The sequence below is a fragment of the Patiria miniata genome, unplaced genomic scaffold (assembly GCF_015706575.1).
Source record: "Patiria miniata isolate m_02_andy unplaced genomic scaffold, ASM1570657v1 HiC_scaffold_3, whole genome shotgun sequence".
NCBI lineage: Eukaryota > Metazoa > Echinodermata > Asteroidea > Valvatida > Asterinidae > Patiria > Patiria miniata.
In genome coordinates, this window is record NW_024037069.1 from 10,274,605 (window position 1) to 10,295,212 (window position 20,608).

The 20,608-nt window shown below is 40.8% G+C and overlaps 1 protein-coding gene across 1 annotated transcript; it reads left to right on the forward strand.

Annotated features, from left to right (window-relative positions):
- Window positions 1-7,710: 7,710 nt before the first annotated feature.
- LOC119738497 (probable protein BRICK1-B) lies at window positions 7,711-14,403 on the forward strand. The gene is made up of 3 exons (XM_038213401.1): window positions 7,711-7,963; window positions 11,909-11,991; window positions 13,695-14,403. The coding sequence occupies exons 1-3, from the start codon at window positions 7,828-7,830 to the stop codon at window positions 13,719-13,721; spliced, it is 246 nt and encodes an 81-aa protein (XP_038069329.1). The 5' UTR covers window positions 7,711-7,827; the 3' UTR covers window positions 13,722-14,403.
- The last annotated feature ends 6,205 nt before the right edge of the window (window positions 14,404-20,608 follow it).

Consider the following 20,608-nt stretch of genomic DNA (forward strand, 5'->3'; position numbering starts at 1 on the left):
ACAAGCATTGTGTTTTAAGTTGCACAGAAAATGAAATAGTATTAAAGAACTACCAATGGTTCTGAAACAAGAAGAAATCTTTCCTCCTACTCATACACCTACCCACCCCCCCCCCAAAAAAAACCCCATAATTTCTGTGTGGTAAATGGCTGAATAAGATACAGCTTGTCCACCCAATGGGCACTAACACTACATGTTTTGTACACAGCTCTCGACATATGGGTGGCAAGCTATGTGAATATTTTTGCTGGTGATACAGCCAAAAGGAGTTGTTTTTGGCTACAATTTATGTAAACCCAACAGCTGTTTTTGAGATACATTTCTTACAAATAGAACTCAGAGGGCATAGAATTACACACAGTACACATACATTTTCTGTGTGTCCTCAAAAAGGCAATAAATACTTATGTATCCAAGCACAAGCCACTCCATGATTAGACCAAATGACTTGTCCAAACTGATTAGCCAAACACTACAACACCACTGGATGTAAATGTACTCTAATAATGCTACTTCAGTATCGGCTGGGCAGCCTGTGCCTTAATGAGTCCTAATTTGTCAAATGCAGGAATGCTGCTGCACATGACAATAAATGGCTCAGTGTTTAGCATAAAACTCTACCAATCAATTTTGGAAAGTAGAGTCCAAATTTAAGTTGAGGTGGAGTCAATATCATTCTGTCAAATTTGATTTATTGAACACAAAATGATAGGAAAATGGAATACCACAATACCGTCATTCATGAATAATGGGCTGCCATGTCAGCATTGAAAGTTATACGGCTTTTTCCGTAAATGTGGAGGCCAATGAATTTTGGTGTCCTTCTTTACATTGTAATATTTGTTGCCCTAGTATTACCAACAGTGAAATAGGTGTACAAGTTATTTTAGTTGCTCAAATTATAGGACTTTTACCTAAATATTTGGTAGCAAAGCATAAAACATCTAATTTCCTGACAGCTAAATAGTTCATGAATGGTTTCACGTATAAAAGGGACACCAAAGCTGCGACATTTTAAAAACTGCTGTTGAAATGTGTTCTTTGGTTCCTATCTAATACTTCCATGTGCACATGTGTGCATGAAAAATTGCTCATATTGCCAAATTCAGAGTGTTTTTGGTATCTTTTTGGTTTTGAGAATTTCCTTTTACACAAAGAAAACTGTATCATTATTAAAAGTTGCTACTGGAGTTTTGGCTTTTTTGCTGCACTTTGTAAGTGTTTTTGTTGTGCCAGTAGTTAGTTAGCAAACTACAAATATATATTTACATGTATGAGCAAATGGTTAAAATTTGTAAATCTTAAAGGTATATAGTCCATCATTTGTAATTTGTGCATTTTGTTCGTTTGAAGTAACAAAAGTGCTCAAAATCTAAAGAAGGGTGCTGAACAACTAACCTGATGAAGTTTCAGCTCCGCTTCAGCTGTATATTTCGTAAAAAACAACATTCTAGGATCTCAATTTTAAATCAAAAGTTGCTGAATCATGTTTTGAATTGGGCCTGAATTCAGTGTCCGAGACACGTTCTCACTGAGCCAATTGCAGCTACGCGATGTCGCGCACTGATCCGACGAATTATAGCAACCACGCGCGCATATGCGTCGTGTCAACGCTTGCGCGCGCTTTGCCGAATAAAAAAACGAACTACTAACGGCAATTTCGAACAGTGCTTCTTAAGACGCACCGTTGGAAAGGCCTTCTTTCAATGATTTCTTCAAAATGACAGCTTGCCAGAAAGAATCATTTCACAGGGAGTTTAGTCCCCTTACTATCTTCAACCAACTATGTTTTTCAACAATAATTACACCAGTTACTTTTTGGATAGCTGCAAATGATGGACTCTGGCTTTAATGAAGGTCCACAATCCCAAACAGAACAGTGTGTGCCTTACATGTACATGTACATGTAAATGACATTACAGCAACAGTGCCTTTCAGAAAAAGCAATGAACATTTTAAAAAGGCACTTTACAAAAATTGTAACAAAAAGGGATTGTCTCATAGTTTTCATACATTTCAGAGTCCTCTGGACAAATTATGTTCAAGTTTAAAATTCATGCCATGTACCCTTCGTGGACTTTTGGCACAAAAGGTTACCGAACCTGAGATAAGATAGTTGTGTTCGTGTCAAGAAACTTTGTAAACAAATAAAATGATAACCTGACAGTTTGAGTATTTTATGTCTTGTGCCAAGCAAAACTGTACAATTATAGGTATGTCTAGCTGTTGGCTTGTGAGGGAGATATGCAACATTCATGTTCACTCCTCTGATTAAAAAAAGAAACAAATTGATGGGGGGGGATGGCCCAGTTGCCCCCCCTCCCCCCCCCCCCCCCCCCCCCCCCCCCCCCCCCCCCCCCCCCGATCCACCAATGACCGTTCACCCAACACATAAACACGATCTCAATTACAGGTTTTTTTGGTTGGGCCGTGAGGAGTTAATCAATGCTCCGTGAATATTCCGGCTATTTTAATTATGTAGTGCCAAGACTGTGTTTATGCAGCAGCTTATTGTCACAGCCCCAACTATTTCTGCAATTAGGGCACGCAAGGTTGAGTTACCCGGAAAACAAGGACCAACTTATATCGGAATTGACTTGGCTGTGATTACAACATATTACCTCACAACGAGAGACTGCAATGAAGCAGCAGCAAGATGATACTGATATTTATGAAACCCCGGTTGTTTCTACAATTTCAGCTTCAGGCTCCACAATTTAAGGCCCCTAACTCAAGGAATTCTCAATAAAAGATCCATGCACTTTCTGTTTTTAAGAATTTTAGATTCTGTAATATGACCCTACTACAGTTTAGAGTGTTTCCATTACCAAGTTTGAGCAATTGCTTCTAAATGATTCTGAACCATAGAGCTATATTAAATTACTAGAGCAATAAACTCCACATTCTTGCGCGCGGAGACGCTTTGAAGCCATCCTGGGCGCAGACATTTTGAATTCATGCGCGTGTTTGTAGAACATAATGAAAATAGATGGATTTAATTTTGAAAGTGCAACGTTCAAGTAGAACGTACGCAAACAACTTAAGCACGTCATGCATGATGGTTAGAAAAAGACTGCAGCTGAAATGCGCACGCGTTGCGCTGTTTGCGTAGAGCAAAATTAAACGCTCATTTGCTGATCGTGCGTTTCGGTTTGGGCGTATCGGCTTCGGTAACACACCGAACAAAGATACAAACGCAAATATGCAAATAGCCGTACAAAAGCTGTACAAAACTTCGAGTTTTCCATAAGTTTGTGCACAAACATGGATGCGCCCAGCAGGCATCACTTTGTACACGAGTCAGCGCTCTAGTAATTTAATATCTATGTTCTGAACCCAGATGAAGCCTTTACTGGAGACCAAGACACGTTTTGCTGAACACTTGAAAGTAATTCTCTAGTATGTCAACAGAGGGCGCTATGGTTGTTCATTTGAGCAATGAAGTTTATATGTAGCCTATAGTACATGTATATGACTTGTACATGTATATGACTTGCACATGGTTTTATCTAAATTACTTTTCTGCAGCTGACATTAACATACAGGTCTAGGGGAACTTGGGAAGTGGTTTTGGCCACTTTGAGTAATGAGCCTCTGTACTGATGACGTCACACTTCGTTCACTACAAGAGTATTTTTCTATGGGGCTACGAAACCATCTTCCCCACCAAGCTCCCATAAGAAAGTACATATGTGACGTCAACAGTACAGAGGATTATTGGCAGCACAGCCAAGTGTGTCAGATGTGGCTACAGTGAAAAAAAATGGGGGGGGACAGGTCATTTGGAGTTTCAAGTAATAAACTTATAGTGACAAAACTTGAAATGCTCTAGAAGATGAAACGTAACTGGGTGCCATACGTGTTGGTCAAATCCTAAAGCAAGAAAAACTGGAAGAACACATCTTTTAACTTGGTCAAATTTCATACATAAGACTGCTCAATGAGAATTCTGATTATATTGCGAGATACTTTTGCACAACCTTGTATGCAGTGCTAGTGCCTAAAATGCATACATCACAGTTTACATTGTTACATGTGTAAACTTGCGTTTGTTGTCATTGATGTGAGCTGGGCTGTAAAATGGTTTAAAGGGAATATACATCATTTGCTTTTGCTGTAATTTTCAGAAATGGATGGAATTGGGGGTTGGAAATATATAGCAAATATAGTTACACTGACTTTTTTTGAGGTTTTGGGTTCAAAAATGCTATAAAAACCAAGAAAAACAATCATTTTTCTGTAGTCTGGTTCCCTGACTCCATATAAGGAGAAACAGAGCAGTTTACATACATTGGGGAATTGTAAGGTCAGGGAACCAGTCTAGCTGGCTTGTACCCGTTCATAGGTGTGTAATCGATTGCAAACAAGTGCGATGGTCAATTGGGGCCAGTATTTGAAAAAAAAACCAGTTTTTTCCAATGCTGGTCGGCACAAGCGTTGGAAATTGATACAAAAATACCACTTTTCTTGAAAATGACAGTATACCAGGTGCCATGATTTTACAGGATGCTTTACACTGTCATTCACTAACAGTCCAGCAAGGTATTTCAAAATGATTTGGTAGTTTTATTTTTTGATGTTTGCAAATGTTGTATTTTCCCTTTAACCAGAAGTGCGAGGTGTTAAATAAAAGCTGAAATCCTCCAGGCTGTATTGTAAACTCTACAATACTAGGTGAATGCACCAAGATTCATTGTTGTACATTATGTACAATGTATACATACGAGCACATGATGACTGTAGAGTCTATGCAAGGTTCCAAGCACTAAGGCCGTGGCTGTTGTGCCCATTCTTGAAAATCACGCATTCTCGAGAATGGGCATGCACATTCTCGAGAATGGGCGCGCATTCTTAAGAATGAGCGCCCATTCTTAAGAACGAGCACGCGTTCTTAAGAATGAGCGCTCATTCTTAAGATTGGGTGGGAATATCACGTGCACAATTTATGAATTTTGCCCAATCTTAACAAACATTGCACGACATAATTATGTTAAATGAATTGTATAGCGGTTAAAAGGGAAACAATTCATATAAAGAGGAAAGAAAATGAGCTATGCTTCTGTACTCGTATAACTACGATAATTTGAATCAAATTAAACCTGTTATTATTGCTTTTTTCTGCCCACTATGGGAAGTTTTGTAATAACGGAGGACTGGGAACTAGTCTGGGAAGTGCTTTGTTTAGGCTAGACAAGTTACAAGTCCCTGCATGTATCATATGCGTGCCACGAAAAAAACGATGTCCAGAAGCTGCCAAAATTGCTCTTTTGACTAGATAGAATCCAGCTCTGCGACGTTATGGTGGGATGTGAACAATAAATTGGTGGCAATTTAAATGGGAAATAGCATTAGCACTATGGGATGTCGCAGTATTCATTCTCATTCTTCACATTCTTCATTCTTACGTCCCCCCCCCCCCCCCCCCCCGCTTTTATTATCCCAAAAATCAGAATTCTTTGCACTAGTATTATTATGTCTCTTATATTTTCCCGGTTCCCCCCCCCCATATTAATACGCCTTTACTTATCATATCCACTCTACTTTTCAGTGCCTTGCGTTGCAACAGTATAATTATTGAGAATCAGTGAACGAGGATTCAGCTAGACTTGCCAAGCGCAGCCGGTGCTCGGCATCGACAAGACCGTTATCTTGTCGCGCATTCTCGAGAATGTGCGCTCAATCTGGAAGAGTTATTTTTTGCCAAGATTGAGCAAGGATCCAGTTGCACATTCACAAGAATGTGCATGCCCATTCTCGAGAATGCGTGATTTTCAAGAATGGGCACAACATGTCCAAATTACTTGGCTGGAAATTACGCACGTGTCTATGGTAGGGGCTGCAGTCACTTCCCATAGACCCGTGTGTTATTTCAAACTGCGGCCAAGTAATTCCGACACAGCCTAAAGCATTTTGGCTTTATGCTACCTAAATAATAGTCTTTGACTTAATAGACCATGGCCAAAGCCATGATCTCTAATTTATGAACAGATTCGCTGATTAATTATGCAAGACAACCGCATCTTGACCTCTAGATTTTGACCAATCAGCGAACGCTTTCTATGTCAGGTCTTCGGTCATTCACCCGCTGTCGCGTCTAAACATGGATAAAAAAAAACGCTAGACACAGCAACAAAGGCTGTGGTCACTCGCTCTGTATTATGTTACACAACAAGCGCGCGGCTGTTGTTGTATTACAAAACACTACATTCGAATTGACCAATCACAATTTTAGTCCTGATTTGGGAATAAAAAGACGTCACGATTTTATAGTAAAGTCAACTCCGATTGGCTGAGGCGGGAGATCGCATAAATCTGCATGCTTTGACATACCGGAATCAGATGTTCTACAGGAGACTTGGCTCCATGGATAATGGGTGACACAAAGGCCGAGTACAAACAAAATTAGTTTCTCGTCCGGGCTTTTTTTAAAAATGAAGGATATATTGTCTCTTTATTTGTTTCCAACAAAATTGTACACGTGTAGCTATGTAGAAAGGGTTCAGTATCAGCAAATTGGTTGGGAAAATTGAAGAATCCATCCGCCATCTTTGTCATGTTTGTTGGAGAAGGAAAAAAATGAATTCCTTCATTTTTTCCAAAAGGCTGGACAAGAAGCTGCTTTATGCTTACTTTGTTTTTACTCTGCCTTTGAATGATGGTTGCCTGCCATAACTCTAGCATTTTGAATCCCATTTTAGGAACAAATTAAAGAACGCATTATTTACAGGCCATGAGAATGAATTTGTTTAGATTTGCGTCCACCGCCCCCATTCTGTAGCTATCGTTATTTTTTTTTTTTTTTAATCATTACTTCACAAAAATTCACCTTATCACACAAAAGTAACATCAAAACAATTAATAGCTCTAAAAACGTCACTATGTATAATTTATGTTTAAAAATTAATCCAGATGACTGTGTATGACACAATCATTGTCAAAAATGCGATTCATCAATCTATTATTTTCTATAAACTTGAAACGAAGTCAGTTACGTCATCCGAAACCTAACTTGAAGATAAGAATGGGGGGGGGGGAATATTAACAAAAATAATCTAAAAATGAAAAATGAAAAAAAAATCCACATTTTTCCTTCTCAAAATTTTTCGGACACAAATCTAAAAATTTCAGAACCATCACTAGACAGTTGACGGTAAGTCTGTACAGCAGAGAAATATACGTCACTAGAAATCCCGGAATCATTTCAAAATTTGCAAATGTAGCCTTCCTATCGTGTGCGCAAGTTGAGGCTGAACGCTATTCATCCGAAATGAAACTCACAGTCACATACATACATACATGCAAAAGCCCAGTTGGACGACACGGAGTCCTACCTGGGCCGGCCGGCTATGCAACTTGCAAGACGATGGTTTTATTTACAATCGATCGTGAACATGATCATCAGTTCAAGCTTATAAATTAATAGCACAAAATAATGTAAAGTTTGTCATACCTTATTGCCAATGCTGTTGCCGACAATGAGCATCTTTTTCATACTTTCACTTTCAGCAAAATACGTTGGACATGTTGTAGAAAGTCACCAAGATCTGTCACAGCTCTGTCATCAGTGCGGTGTACCAAATACACGTTGTAAAAATTTCAGCAGATTACGCTGCCAGTGCACAACAAAACGACGTTATGATTGGATTATGTAAAGCAATACTCAGTTAGTTGTCCAATCAGATTGAGCAACACAACAGTACACGGGTGATGAGTCTGAATACATGGAATTTTACAACGTGCAGTTGGGAAACAAGGCAAGATTCTGGAAGCAGGAAGTGAACTCAGTCCGTGGAATTTCACCTAAAACACAATCAAAACTTCATCAAAATGTCTCGAATGCGACATGCACCGGCACCTCAGTCGACAGTCCAGCAACAAATTCAGGAGGATTGGGCCAACAGAGAATACATCGAAGTCATCACAACAAACATCAAGAAAATTGCTGACTTCCTCAATTCTTTTGGTAAACTAGCTTGAGTAACTCTGTCACGCCCCAACTATCGCATCGGTCCCAACTATAGTTGGGCCTGTCCCAACTATAGTTGGGCCTGTCCCAACTGTAGTTCCACAGTTGGGCTGGCCCAACTATAGTTGGGCCTGTCCCAACTATAGTTGGGACGGTCCCAACTGTAAGTTCCATTGTTGGGCTGGCCCATCTATAGTTGGGCCACTCCGATCTTTTTATTTTGCAGTGTCCCAACTATAGTTTACATTGATGTACAACTGTAAAACGTTCCCTTCAGCTCTGATACACGTCTGACTTTACTGGGGACCACTGAAATTAGTTATTGATGGGGCGAATCTATAGTTGGGCCACTCCAATCTTTTTATTTTGCGGTCCCAACTATAGTGTACATTGTTGTACGATTATAAAACATTCCCTACAACTCTAATACACATCTGACTTTACTTGGGACCAATGAAATTATCTACGGGTGGGGACCATCTGTAGTTGGGCCACCGCAATATTTTTATTTGGCGGTCCCAACTATAGTTTACATTGATGTACGACGACTATAAAACATTCCCTACAGCACATTACATACTGTCCGACTTTACTTGGGACCTTTGACATTAGCTATGGGTGGGGCCCATCTATACTAGTTGGCCGGCCATGGCAATCTTTGAATTTTGCAAAATGTTGCTGGACAATCAACCCAGCAGCTGGACAACTCATCCAACTAGGCAGTACCACGTGACCGGCCAGCCTTGCGGCATGCATGCACGACGAATACACGGTGCCAGCGCCGCGGAACATTTAATCCAACAAGATCTATCAAGCATGAAGCATCCGGCGCAACTCCAGTCCTAACTATAGTTGGGCCGACCCAACTGTTGCACTATAGTTGGGACAGTCCCAACTATAGTTGGGACCGATGCGATAGTTGGGGCGTGACAACTCCAAGCAGCTGACATGTTCCATATTCATTTGCATGTAACGCTGGAGGAACAACCTGTTCGTTTCCATGTGGTAGCAAGAGACCCTAAAAAAACGGCCTCTCCAAAATTGTCCGAATTTCACCTCTTTTATCCCACCCCAGAGTTCATTTACATACCTCATACATTCAGCAGTCATTTACGAAGCCTAATGATCGACTTGAAACAGACCACACAAAAAAAGTGAAAAATCTTGACGATTTCGGTGGCTTGTCCGTAAAAATACGCCAGTTCCAATGGCTGTCTTTCATTTTGTTTTACTAATTATGTAAATGTATGCATCACGTGTAGCCCCACTAGTGTGGCCGTCGGTTACTCCTAGAACTATGAGGCTCCGCGTGAGCGGAGCCTCATAGATCAAGAAGCCCGCAAAATTGCCTGCAGCACAAAACACTAATAAAGTACAAAAACGTCCATCAAAATGCAGCCATTTCACACAGAACCGCTGCACAGTTTGCCCCTATACTCCGTACTTTATCTCTTGACATACTCACGTATCTTGTGCGGAACTAACATGGGTGGATTCTGTCGGTTTTTAGGCCAAAATGATGAAAAATATGCCCTTTCCGCACTGAGCCAACCTGACACTTGAAACGTGCACGCATATGATCGAGCGATGATTTTCGGTTCGCTCGGAGCGCGCCGCGGGGGGTACGGTACATGCACTTGTACGCATGCACATACTATCATTTCGCCTGTACCGTACCCCCCGCGGCGCGCTCCGACCGAACCGAAAACCATCGATCGATCATATGCGTGCACGTTTCAAGTGTCAGGTTGGCTCAGTGCGGAAAGGGCATATTTTTCATCATTTTGGCCTAAAAACCGACAGAATCCACCCATGTTAGTTCCGCACAAGATACGTGAGTATGTCAAGAGATAAAGTACGGAGTATAGGGGCAAACTGTGCAGCGGTTCTGTGTGAAATGGCTGCATTTTGATGGACGTTTTTGTACTTTATTAGTGTTTTGTGCTGCAGGCAATTTTGCGGGCTTCTTGATCTATGAGGCTCCGCTCACGTGGAGCCTCATAGTTCTAGGAGTAGCCGTCGGTATGCTGCGCTGAACCCAACGCCACACACCGTGGTCTGCGCACTACTGGGGACGTTTTCATAAATTCAACAGGTAATTTCTTACATATGGTTGTATTCTACGATGTCCCAACTTTCACTTCTGGGATGCTTGGGTGTAATGATGTTCAATTTTCCAAGATATTCTTGAATCTTTCTGGAGCCCATATGCACTCGTGAAACGTCTGGTGATGGCAGCCATTTTGAATGTGACAAGAGATGACCTCAAGCTGTGACGTCGCGTTTATGCAAATTGCTTGTCGAGTGAGGGCGCGAGTTGCAAATGCGACGGCTGTTTCCTGTACCATGCATTTATTGTCTGGGGGCCACGTGCACTGATCTCTATTCAGGATCTACCATGCATTTATTGTCTGGGGGCCACGTGCACTGATCTCTATTCAGGATCTACGGCACAGGAAACAGCCGTCGCATTTGCAACTCGCGCCCTCGCTCGACAAGCAATTTGCATAAACGCGACGTCACAGCTTGAGGTCATCTCTTGTCACATTCAAAATGGCTGCCATCACCAGACGTTTCACGAGTGCATATGGGCTCCAGAAAGATTCAAGAATATCTTGGAAAATTGAACATCATTACACCCAAGCATCCCAGAAGTGAAAGTTGGGACATCGTAGAATACAACCATATGTAAGAAATTACCTGTTGAATTTATGAAAACGTCCCCAGTAGTGCACAGACCACGGTGTGTGGCCTTGGGTTCAGCACAGCATACCGACGGCCACACTAGTGGGGCTACATCACGTGATGACATCAAAAAAAATCTGCGCGCGCGATGTATGTGGGTACCACACCGCTTTCAGGCGTCGCAAGTGAGTTCAATTTTCGTCTGGTGCGTTGTCGCGGAAAGCGTAGGGTAGATCATTTGTCATTTGTGCATTTTTTGTTTGAAGCAACAAAAGTGCTCAAAATCTTAAGACGGCTGCTTAACAACTTACCAAGTTTTAGCTCAGTGAATGCTGATTATTCTGAGAAAACAATATTCTAGGATCTCGATTTCAACCTGAAAGTTGCCGAGTCATGTTTTGAATTGCGCCTGAAATCAGCATCCAGGACACGTTCTCATTCAGCCGATTGCAGCTATGCGATGTCACGCACTGAACCGATGAATAATAGCTATCTCATGCGCATGTGCGCGGATTCGCCGAATTACAAACCAACTACTAACAGAAATTTCCAAAAATGCGTCACTTGACTCATCTTTGGAAATTACCTTCTTGTATTGTTTTCTTCAAAATGACAGCATGCCAGAAAGAATAATTTCACAGGGAGTTTAATGCCATTACTATCTGTAAACCAAGTAAGCCTTTTAACCATAATTTGGTCAGTTACTTTTTGGATAGCTGGATTGGGGGGGTTAGTATTTTATATCAAATATTGTTACACTGACGTGTTTGAAGTTTGTGTTTGTAGATGATGGAAAAACCAAGAAAAACAATCATGTTTCTGTAGTCTGGTTCCCTGACCCCACTTAAGATGAAACGGAGCAATTTATAGACGTCGGAGAATTGTAAGGTCAGGGATCCAGTCTAGCTGGCTTGTACCCGTTCATAGCTGTGTAATCGATTGCAAACAAAATGTGGTCTAACTAAAAATGGTAAAGTGGGGGCAATATTTGAAAAAAAAAGCCAGTTTTTTCCAACACTGGTCAGCCGACCAATGTTGGAAATTGACACAAAAATACCACTTTTCTTGAAAATGACAGCACACAAGGTGCTATGGTTTTACAGGATGCTTTAGACTGTCATTCACTAACAGGCCAGTAAGGTATTTCATAATAATTTGTTAGTTTTGTTTTTTGACGTTTGCAAATGTTGTATATTCCCTTTAAGCTTGGCATTGCATAATATCCAATAAAGCCTTTGTCATTCCTGTTCCCAACAGATACATCATGTCGATCCAGATTAGCCATGCTGAATGAGAAGCTGACATCTCTCGAGAGACAGATAGAGTATCTTGAAGCAAGAGTAAGTTTAACCTATTACTTCCTTAGACTTTATGGCCCCTTCCCAGCTTTGGCTAAGCCACTTGCATGGAGGGCTAGAGTTTAAATTAAAGGTAGATTATATCATATTGTTTTTTTTGTGAAGGGTGTGTAACAACTAACCTGGGCCCAATTTCATAGCTCTGCTAACCACAGAATTCCCGTGCTTACAATCCCATTTTGTGTTAACTGCGCTAGCAGAAAAAAATGTGTGCCTCTAAGCACAGAATTCTTAGTTACAGGATGTACACATGCGTAGAAGCCAAAATTCCTTGTTAACCCATGAAATACGCTTACTGTAAGCACCAAATTTTCTGCTACAGTAAGCAAGAATTTTTCGCTAACGGTAAGCAGAGCCATGAAATTGGGCCCTGATGAAGTTTTAGCTCAGTGAATGCTGTTCCGAGAAATCAGAAGTTGCCAAGTCATGTTTTGAATTGTGTCCCGAAATCAGCATCCGGGACATGTTCTCATTTTGCCGCTTGCAGCTACAAGATGTCATGCACTAAACTGATGAATTATAGCAACTGTGTGCGTGTGTGCGTTGTGTCAACGGCTTCCCCGATTTAAAAACGAACTACTAACGGAAATATCCAAAAATGCATCGTTAGACGCATCTTTGGAAATGACCTTCTTTTATTTTCTTCAACATAACAGCATGCCAGAAAGAATAATTTCAGAGTGGAGTTTAGTGCCATTACTATCTTTAAACCATGTATGCTTTTCAAGAATAATTTCAGTACCTTATTGATAGCACTTTTTAGCAGCAAATGATATACTCGACCTTTAACCCTAACTCCCTAGCATGATTTACTAGGAACCATACCCATCCTGGCAAATTCCAACACCATATGGGAAACTGTGCACACATATTTCTGACTTTCTGGAGGTGTGCCAACCCAATGTAAAAGACTGTCAGTTTTGGGGTACTGTACCCATCCAGACAGATTCCAATAATACATGCCGTTGGGGTTTGATGGGTTGAGTTCTGTTAGGGTTAATGTAGGACTAGGAGTATACAAATCAATAGGTTCAAATCAATTGGGTGCGCGCAAGCCTTGACACGATGCACATGCGTGCACGGTTGCTGTTATTCGTCGGTTCAGTGCGTGACATCTCGTAGTTGCAATTAGCTGAATGAGAACGTGTTCCGAATGCTGATTTTGGGCGCAATTCAAAATATGACGCGGCAACTTTTGAATTGAAATTGAGATCCTAGAATATTATTTTCTCGGAATATACTGCATTCACAGAGCTAAATCTTCATCAGGTTAGTTGTTAAGCACCCGTCTTTAGATCTTGAGCTCCTTTGTTGCTTCAAACGAAACAAATGCACAAATGACAAATGATCTACTCTACCTTTTAAGGACGGCACTTCTCATTTTCAGTGTGGTATAGAGTTATCCAGATTAGAATGGGGACCATTTGGGGGAAATTCTCAGGGTTTTTTTCCAGTGAGCATGTTAAGACTGCTGCTCACCAACCTGTTGTGAATGTAAATAGTTCCCGAGGAATCTGCGAATACAGAAACTTGTCTAGTTTACATGCAGGTCATAAGAAACACACAGAAATGTGATCATTTTTTCATGCTGATGCAGTGGGTTCTTTCATCAACATTATCAGGATTTCTGTATACCTCATCCTAATATTGTTGTTTGAATCATTTTGTATTCTTTTGTTTCCCAGGTCACAAAAGGAGAAACACTGACATGAGGAAGCCAATGAAGTCTGGAGATTTAAGCTCACGGTTGTGGAAATGTACATATATTGTGGTATTTGTAGTCCGGAAAATATCCAGTGAGAGTCCTTATCTGCTAGACAAACTTTACGTCGGCTTATCTTTAGTTTCCTTTCATACAGATTTACCCAGCTCAAAACTTTCTTTTGCTAAAAGTAGGCTGCTACAAATAATGGGGTGTATAATAGACCATGTGTCTATCGCCGTGGGTTGCCAAACTATGGAAGGTCCAACACTGCAAAAATGAAGAAAAGTTATTGATTACAAAAAACATTGACTGTTGAAAATACAAAATTATCAACAAACGCTACAAAATAATTCCTGAACATGCCTTTTTCTTATGTAATGAGGGTGTTATGAGGACTTTTTTGGAAAAAATATGTTGCCAACCACAGCTTCAATTTATGTGCTTTCGGCATCCCATACAAAATGGCCCTCAATGTTTACAACAATAGTCAAGAGCATTATGGACCTTTGTTGTGCCTTCTGGGAGCCAGACAAAATGGCTGCTAGGTTAAAACTTCTTAGCATAAACATTCCAGGGGCCAATTTCCACAGAGCTGCTAGGCACGGAAAATTGCTGATCACAGAAAAAAAAAGGTCACTAGAAATGAGTTGCCAACCATGTGATATGCAGTGTTGTAGTCGAGTACTTTTTTTCCCCCGAGTACCGAGTACTGCCGAATACTTAGGTCTACGAGTACTTGTACGAGTACGACTACGGGTACTAGTACTTCCGAGTACAAGTTCAGGTCTCCTAGTACGAGTACTTGTACTTCGGAGTACGAGTACTTGTATTTCGAGTACGAGTACGAGTACTTCTTTTTCCAAATAAGGCCATACAGCAAATGGTTCATTGTGCGTAATTGGCCCAGGCCCAATCAGTCCGATATACAGACCCATAGATGTTAAATGTGTTTGTCCGGACGTGCACAGAGGAAAATCAGGAAACTTTGACTTCTCTGCAAGCCAATCAACCATTTCAAACTGAAAGTATCGATAATAAAATAAGGCTGTGGTAAGTCAAGCTATACCATTTTTATTTCGAGTACTGCTATTCGAGTACAAGTACTTTGATGATCAAGTACAATTTCGAAATGTTGAATACGAGTACTTTGCTGCCTGCGTACGAGTACCGTCATTTCGGGTACGAGTACTTGGACATTCGAGTACGAGTACGAGTACTCTAAAAAAGTACTTGAGTACGAGTACTTCAACACTGGTGACATGTCAATTCTTTATGGTTGCAACTCCAATTGTGTTGAGCAACAGAAAAGCTTGTGGAAAATAACTTGATAAAAAAATCAACATAATTCAACCCGAGTTGTGAGCTGGTATGTTAAGCAGGTACCATTTAGAGGTCAGTAACTGTAGCCATAAAAAAAATTGAAATCAACTTTTTTGTAAAACACTGTTGATGTGATAATGCCAAACTTCCAATTTATATCAGCTGTATTTATTAAAATCTGCATGTTATAAAAAAGTTATAAACTGATATTGCACACTGTTGTATTATCTTTTTTGCTATATCGTGTGCTTGGATACTGTAATTTCATTGGTCAAGAACGGTCACGTGTCCAGTCTGTGAATACGATGGTTAACCTCATATACAATGCGCGTTGCGGGCACGCGTGAAGAACCTGCACGCGTACTCGCGACTAGGAACTCAGGCAATGTGCAACCGCTCAGTCTCATGTCCGAAACAGGAAAACCTGCAGTAATCAAGGGTTACACCGCGGATTTAATTTATTTCCTCGCATAGTAAGTTACAACCATTTATCGTTTTGACTTATTGGCACAATACAACAAAACAATTGTTGAAAGCTGTGATGTGGGATATGCCATTTTTAACCCCCTCAGAGCTGTGCCCCTCAGATGTTAAACACGACATATCCCACATCACAGCAGTCAACAATTGTTAAATGTTTACTAACGGTTCTTTTGTATAACATGGACACAAGAATGAAAAGATTTTCAAAAATGAAGCATAATTTGCATTGTATAGCTATTACAACTTCTATACATTGTCACCAATTTTTTGAGAAAACTGATAATTTATAAAAGCATAATCGTACACAATGAACCTTTACTGAAAACTTGGTATTTATGTAATGTTATCAAAACTAAATTTCTCATTATGTGAAAGTGCATAAGTTAAATATGTTGTAAATTGTAATTGTGAAATAATTTCAAATAAGTTTCACATTAGGGTCATTCTATAAATGTAGGGTCCAAAGTGTGACATTTTTTCCCGTCCCTGTTACCTTGGTACTTGGTCATTTTTCCATTCAAATATCATTAAGAGTGACTTCAAACAATTATTCATAAATACCTCAGACAGTTTAGCTATTCCTATTGGTCGAGAGCCCGTCACGTGGCCGGTCTTAAACGGATGATAAAGACATGGCTAGCTGGTCTTAAACACTTTTCCAGTGTCACAATAAAATGTGGACTCCTAAAAATCCAGTGCCTCTTACCGTTTCATTGGTTGAACGTTCACAATCCTCACGTAGGCATGCGCAACACTACAAGCGAGTCAGAATTTTATAGTTCTAAATTCAAAACGCAACGCTTCAGGTGCGTTCTGCGTGACATCGCGCAGAACATGTTACGCGCGCGTCAATCTCCATAAAAGGGTTGTTTACATCTTACTCGCCAGCTGAACACTCCATTATTTTGCTAGAGGGATGTTTCAAAAAGCATGAAGTGAACTTGTTGAACAAAATCGGGATTTTTTGAACGAATTATTTGATATTTTTTTACGGATAAGGTATTTATGAATGGGAATAAATATGTGCTCGGTCGGTATTTATCACTCTGTTTAATACCGCTTAGAGTCTGGGTGCTGATAATTACCCTCGCCTCCAGCTCGGGTAATTATCAGCACCCAGACTCTAAGCGGTATTAAACGAGTGATAAAAACCTCCGGAGCACACATTTATTCCCTTATTTATTTGTTGGTTAGGTAATGTGCTATTGACCTATCGCCGTTTGCGAGTTAGCCACACCCATTAGACAACCCTATGGAGTTGTTGTACACTAAGTTTTGTATGTCTCAGATGTTGCGCATTCCGCATCCATTTGTATATCATGTAATTGCACAATATTTCACAAGCTACGTTGACGCGATTCTAACGCGATTCTACCGCGATAGGTCAATGCACAATCACTCTTGGAGGACATTAACCAGTTCGCTCTGGAATTATTTTAACAAGAAAGGAACGAGGCGCGGGATTATTTTTCACTCGACCTCAAGCCAGGCGGGTTGAAGCCATCACCCTCGGGCAGCACACTCATATTTCCGGCCTCGCTTGCTGCGAGCGGGTTGCTGACAGATATCTCCAGCCTCGCTCCCTGCAAACAAAACCGTTGCGTCTATGGGTCATTCCATGTCAGACCAACGCACTTTTTTACCTCATGTCTTCCGATTTTGATAAAAATTGCTGTGCTTGTAGGTCCTAATGAGCAATGAATACACACCAATTTTTAGCCCGATCCGACCTATTATGTGGTCAGGGCAGAATCCACAAAAAAATGGCATTTTTAGAGTAAAATACCACCCTTTTGGTATAAATATGTCAAAACTATGGCAATTTTCATCGAATATACAGTGTTCTCCAACTTTGAAAATTAAAGGTTGGCGCTGGGGTCGGCGGGGACTCCTGCGAGCGCGGAGCGCGAAGCCCTTACGGCGTGGGGTCCGGGGCCCGCTTAAGGGCCCCGGGAAAATTTGGTTTCTAGATGCTCTGTGGTGCAATCTGAGGCGATGCCAGGCCAGTTCTCCCGATTTTTTTAGCATTCAAAAATTTCCTTTTCAACCTAAAGCAGACTTCTCTCAGATCAAATGACACCTTTTTGTAATTCTTAAATGTCGCCAACTAGTTTGGTAAGTCAAATAAATTAAAAGTGGATTTCGTTCTCTTAGGGAACCGGGCCCATACACGATCGCCATTTATAACTTTTGACAATTTTAATCGGCGCGGCATGATCGGAACACCATGTGCACGCGTGTTTTGGCCTCGAGCTCGTTTGCCTCGTACACATCAATGCGTATTATATTGTGTACCGCGCGTGCAAGCACTGAGAAAAAGAAAGTCGGTTGGCTGCACGTAAGATCTGCCGTACGTACTCCTACTGGTGTGTGTGTGTACTAATACAGATATATATTTTTGCGGCGGGGTTGTCGCTACTTGAAGTATCGGCACACTCCGGTGTCGTGCCAAAAACCGTCCGGTGCCAAATAGTGTCCGCTAATTAGCATAATGCGATCTGATTGGTCATGCGTCTATGACGTCACATTGTTTACGGACGCTTGCCAAATAGTGTCCGCGCTTAGCGTGCATCCTATTGCGTGCCTTGTCGAGCTGTCAATACTCGTATAGAAAAGATCTCTTTTCACCTGAATTTGCTTTTTACAATCTGTTTTAACGTTTTCCTTGTTATCTGTGATAACTATCTGACTTGGTTTCCCTAATATTATATTTGTGCAAAATGTTTGTGTGTTTTTTCGCGTCAGTTCACCTGTTTGGCATGCAGTACGTACGTAGGCCTAACGCCGTGTGAAGTGTGTGTACGGTACTGTGCTGTGTGTAGCATTATAACCAACGTTGTATTTTACGGTTTTTCCCACCTAATACTGTCCGATTTTCCTGCCAAATATTGTCCGATTTTTCCTGCCAAACTGTCCGATTCCTCCTGCCAAATATTGTCCGATTCCGCCCTGCCAAATACTGTCCAATTTTTCCAGCCGAATACTGTCCGATTTTTCCTGCTAAACAGTGTCCGATTCCCCGCCCTGCCAAATATTGTCCGATTCCCCCTTGCAAAATACTGTCCGATTTTTTCTGCAAAATACTGTCCGGCAGGACGTTCGTACGTGCGCCCTTGTTCTCGCTCGATCGACGGCGCCCGGACACTATTTGGCACCGGACACTATTTGGCATGTATTACATGCCAAATAGTGTCTGGCGCCTATTGCGCATGCTCAGCGGACACTATTTGGCACCGGACGGTTTTTGGCACGACACCGGAACTGGGGATTCAGTTGTCAGTGTGTGTACATCGTGCGTACCTAGTATAGTACGTACACTGTACATGTACGGTGCATGGGGTATCGCTGGTGTTTGCACGGCCGGCCGTGCGTGTGATTGATTCAGCGAGATTTTAAGACAACCCCGATCGGGCTGGGATGACATCGAAATACATTGTTAATGTGTTGAAAAACAACTGAAATCAATTATTAGCTGTTCCCAATTTCAATTGGGAACAGCTCTTGTTTTCGTTAAAGTTTTTTTTTTTCCTTTTTTTTTTTTTTTTTATTTTTTTTTTTCTTTTTCCACTTTTCCCATAGGTTTTGTACACGTTTTTATTCTACAAGCCACTTTGGCAATTATTTTAAATCCGATCAACTTTAAACTCAGCATAGTTATTAACCATCATCTGAGGATGTATGCCGAAACTTTTCGTCATGCTGACGTCATCACGTGATTTATTATAGAGTTTTGAATATTTAATTTTTCCCATAGACTTTGTACACAGAATTTTTTAAAAAAAATGTCAATTTTTAGAGGGCATTTTCGACTCTTTGCCAGTTATTTATTTACACCAATCTTTGTCCAAGCAAAGACCCTAATTCAAACAACATTGTGTAATGATGACGTCATGATGACGTCATCCGGTGTTTATTTATAGGCAATTAAATTTTGACAATTTTAATATTTAAAAATGCATAAGAAATCAACCGTACGCGTCCGCAGCATAATGTTGCCGGCAAGTGGTAGAATAGGTTAAGGTCTTTATTTTATTCAGTGTGCGTGAAATCACGTGACCTTTGCTTCCGGTCGAAAAAGGCCAAAACCGGAAGTGGCTTATTATTTAAAAGTGGTAATAGATATGAACTTACTTTTAACGGTGTTAGTCTCTTGACTGATAGTATTCTTCAAATCATCTACCCATGACGTCATGCAATCTTCGAGCGCCCTCTAGCGACAGGTTGAAAATTAGCAAAAATGTATTTTGAATAGATGTCTGTGGCGAAGTTTGTCGGAATCGCCTAAATATTGGTGTATATGATGACCTTGACCCACTTAAGACGTGTGCAAATTTTTAGGCGTATGACGTCATCAGACCGGAAGTTATAATGAAAATGCCCTTTTTCCTTAGAAAATTGCTGAAAAATCAATCCGTACAGATATAATCTTGAATCGCCCATTAAATGATAGCATAAACATTTGCCTCAACAGTGCCAAGTTCCCAGCTTGTCAAATTGTTCACACAGTTGACGCGACGTCGGCAAAAAATTCCCTTGCCCAAGTTGCGGTAGAGAGCTTTAAAACGTGCGCAGGACTTCCACAATGTGTATAGCACGTACACGTGGCTTTGAAACGTCGTTCAATGTACATTACGTCCCTTCATTCTCGCCAAAAGAGGGCAGTACATAACTTTAATGGTTGTACTTAAGGCACTGAGCCTTAAGTTTTATGGGATCAAAATAAGGACAGCTGCGCGTCACCAAAAAAATATAACGGCACACCGTAAAAAGTGAATGGCGCCCCCATTCGCCTATAAGAAGACTTTTCTCAGTCATTTTTGATCTGCTTTAGGGGAAGTTGGACACATGCATTTTCAAATATATATCACACGTTTTTATTCTACAAGCCACTTTGGGAACTATTTTAAAGATGTATGCCGAAACTTTTCGTCATCGTGACGTTATCAGGGGTCACGTGACATCTATTTATAGATTCAATTTTTACAGCCTTATAACTATAGAACTATTTGACCAATTGATCTCAAATTTGGTAGGTATACAGACAGGGAAGTGTTATAAATGAAAATTGATATGTCAAGGTCACATGACCTT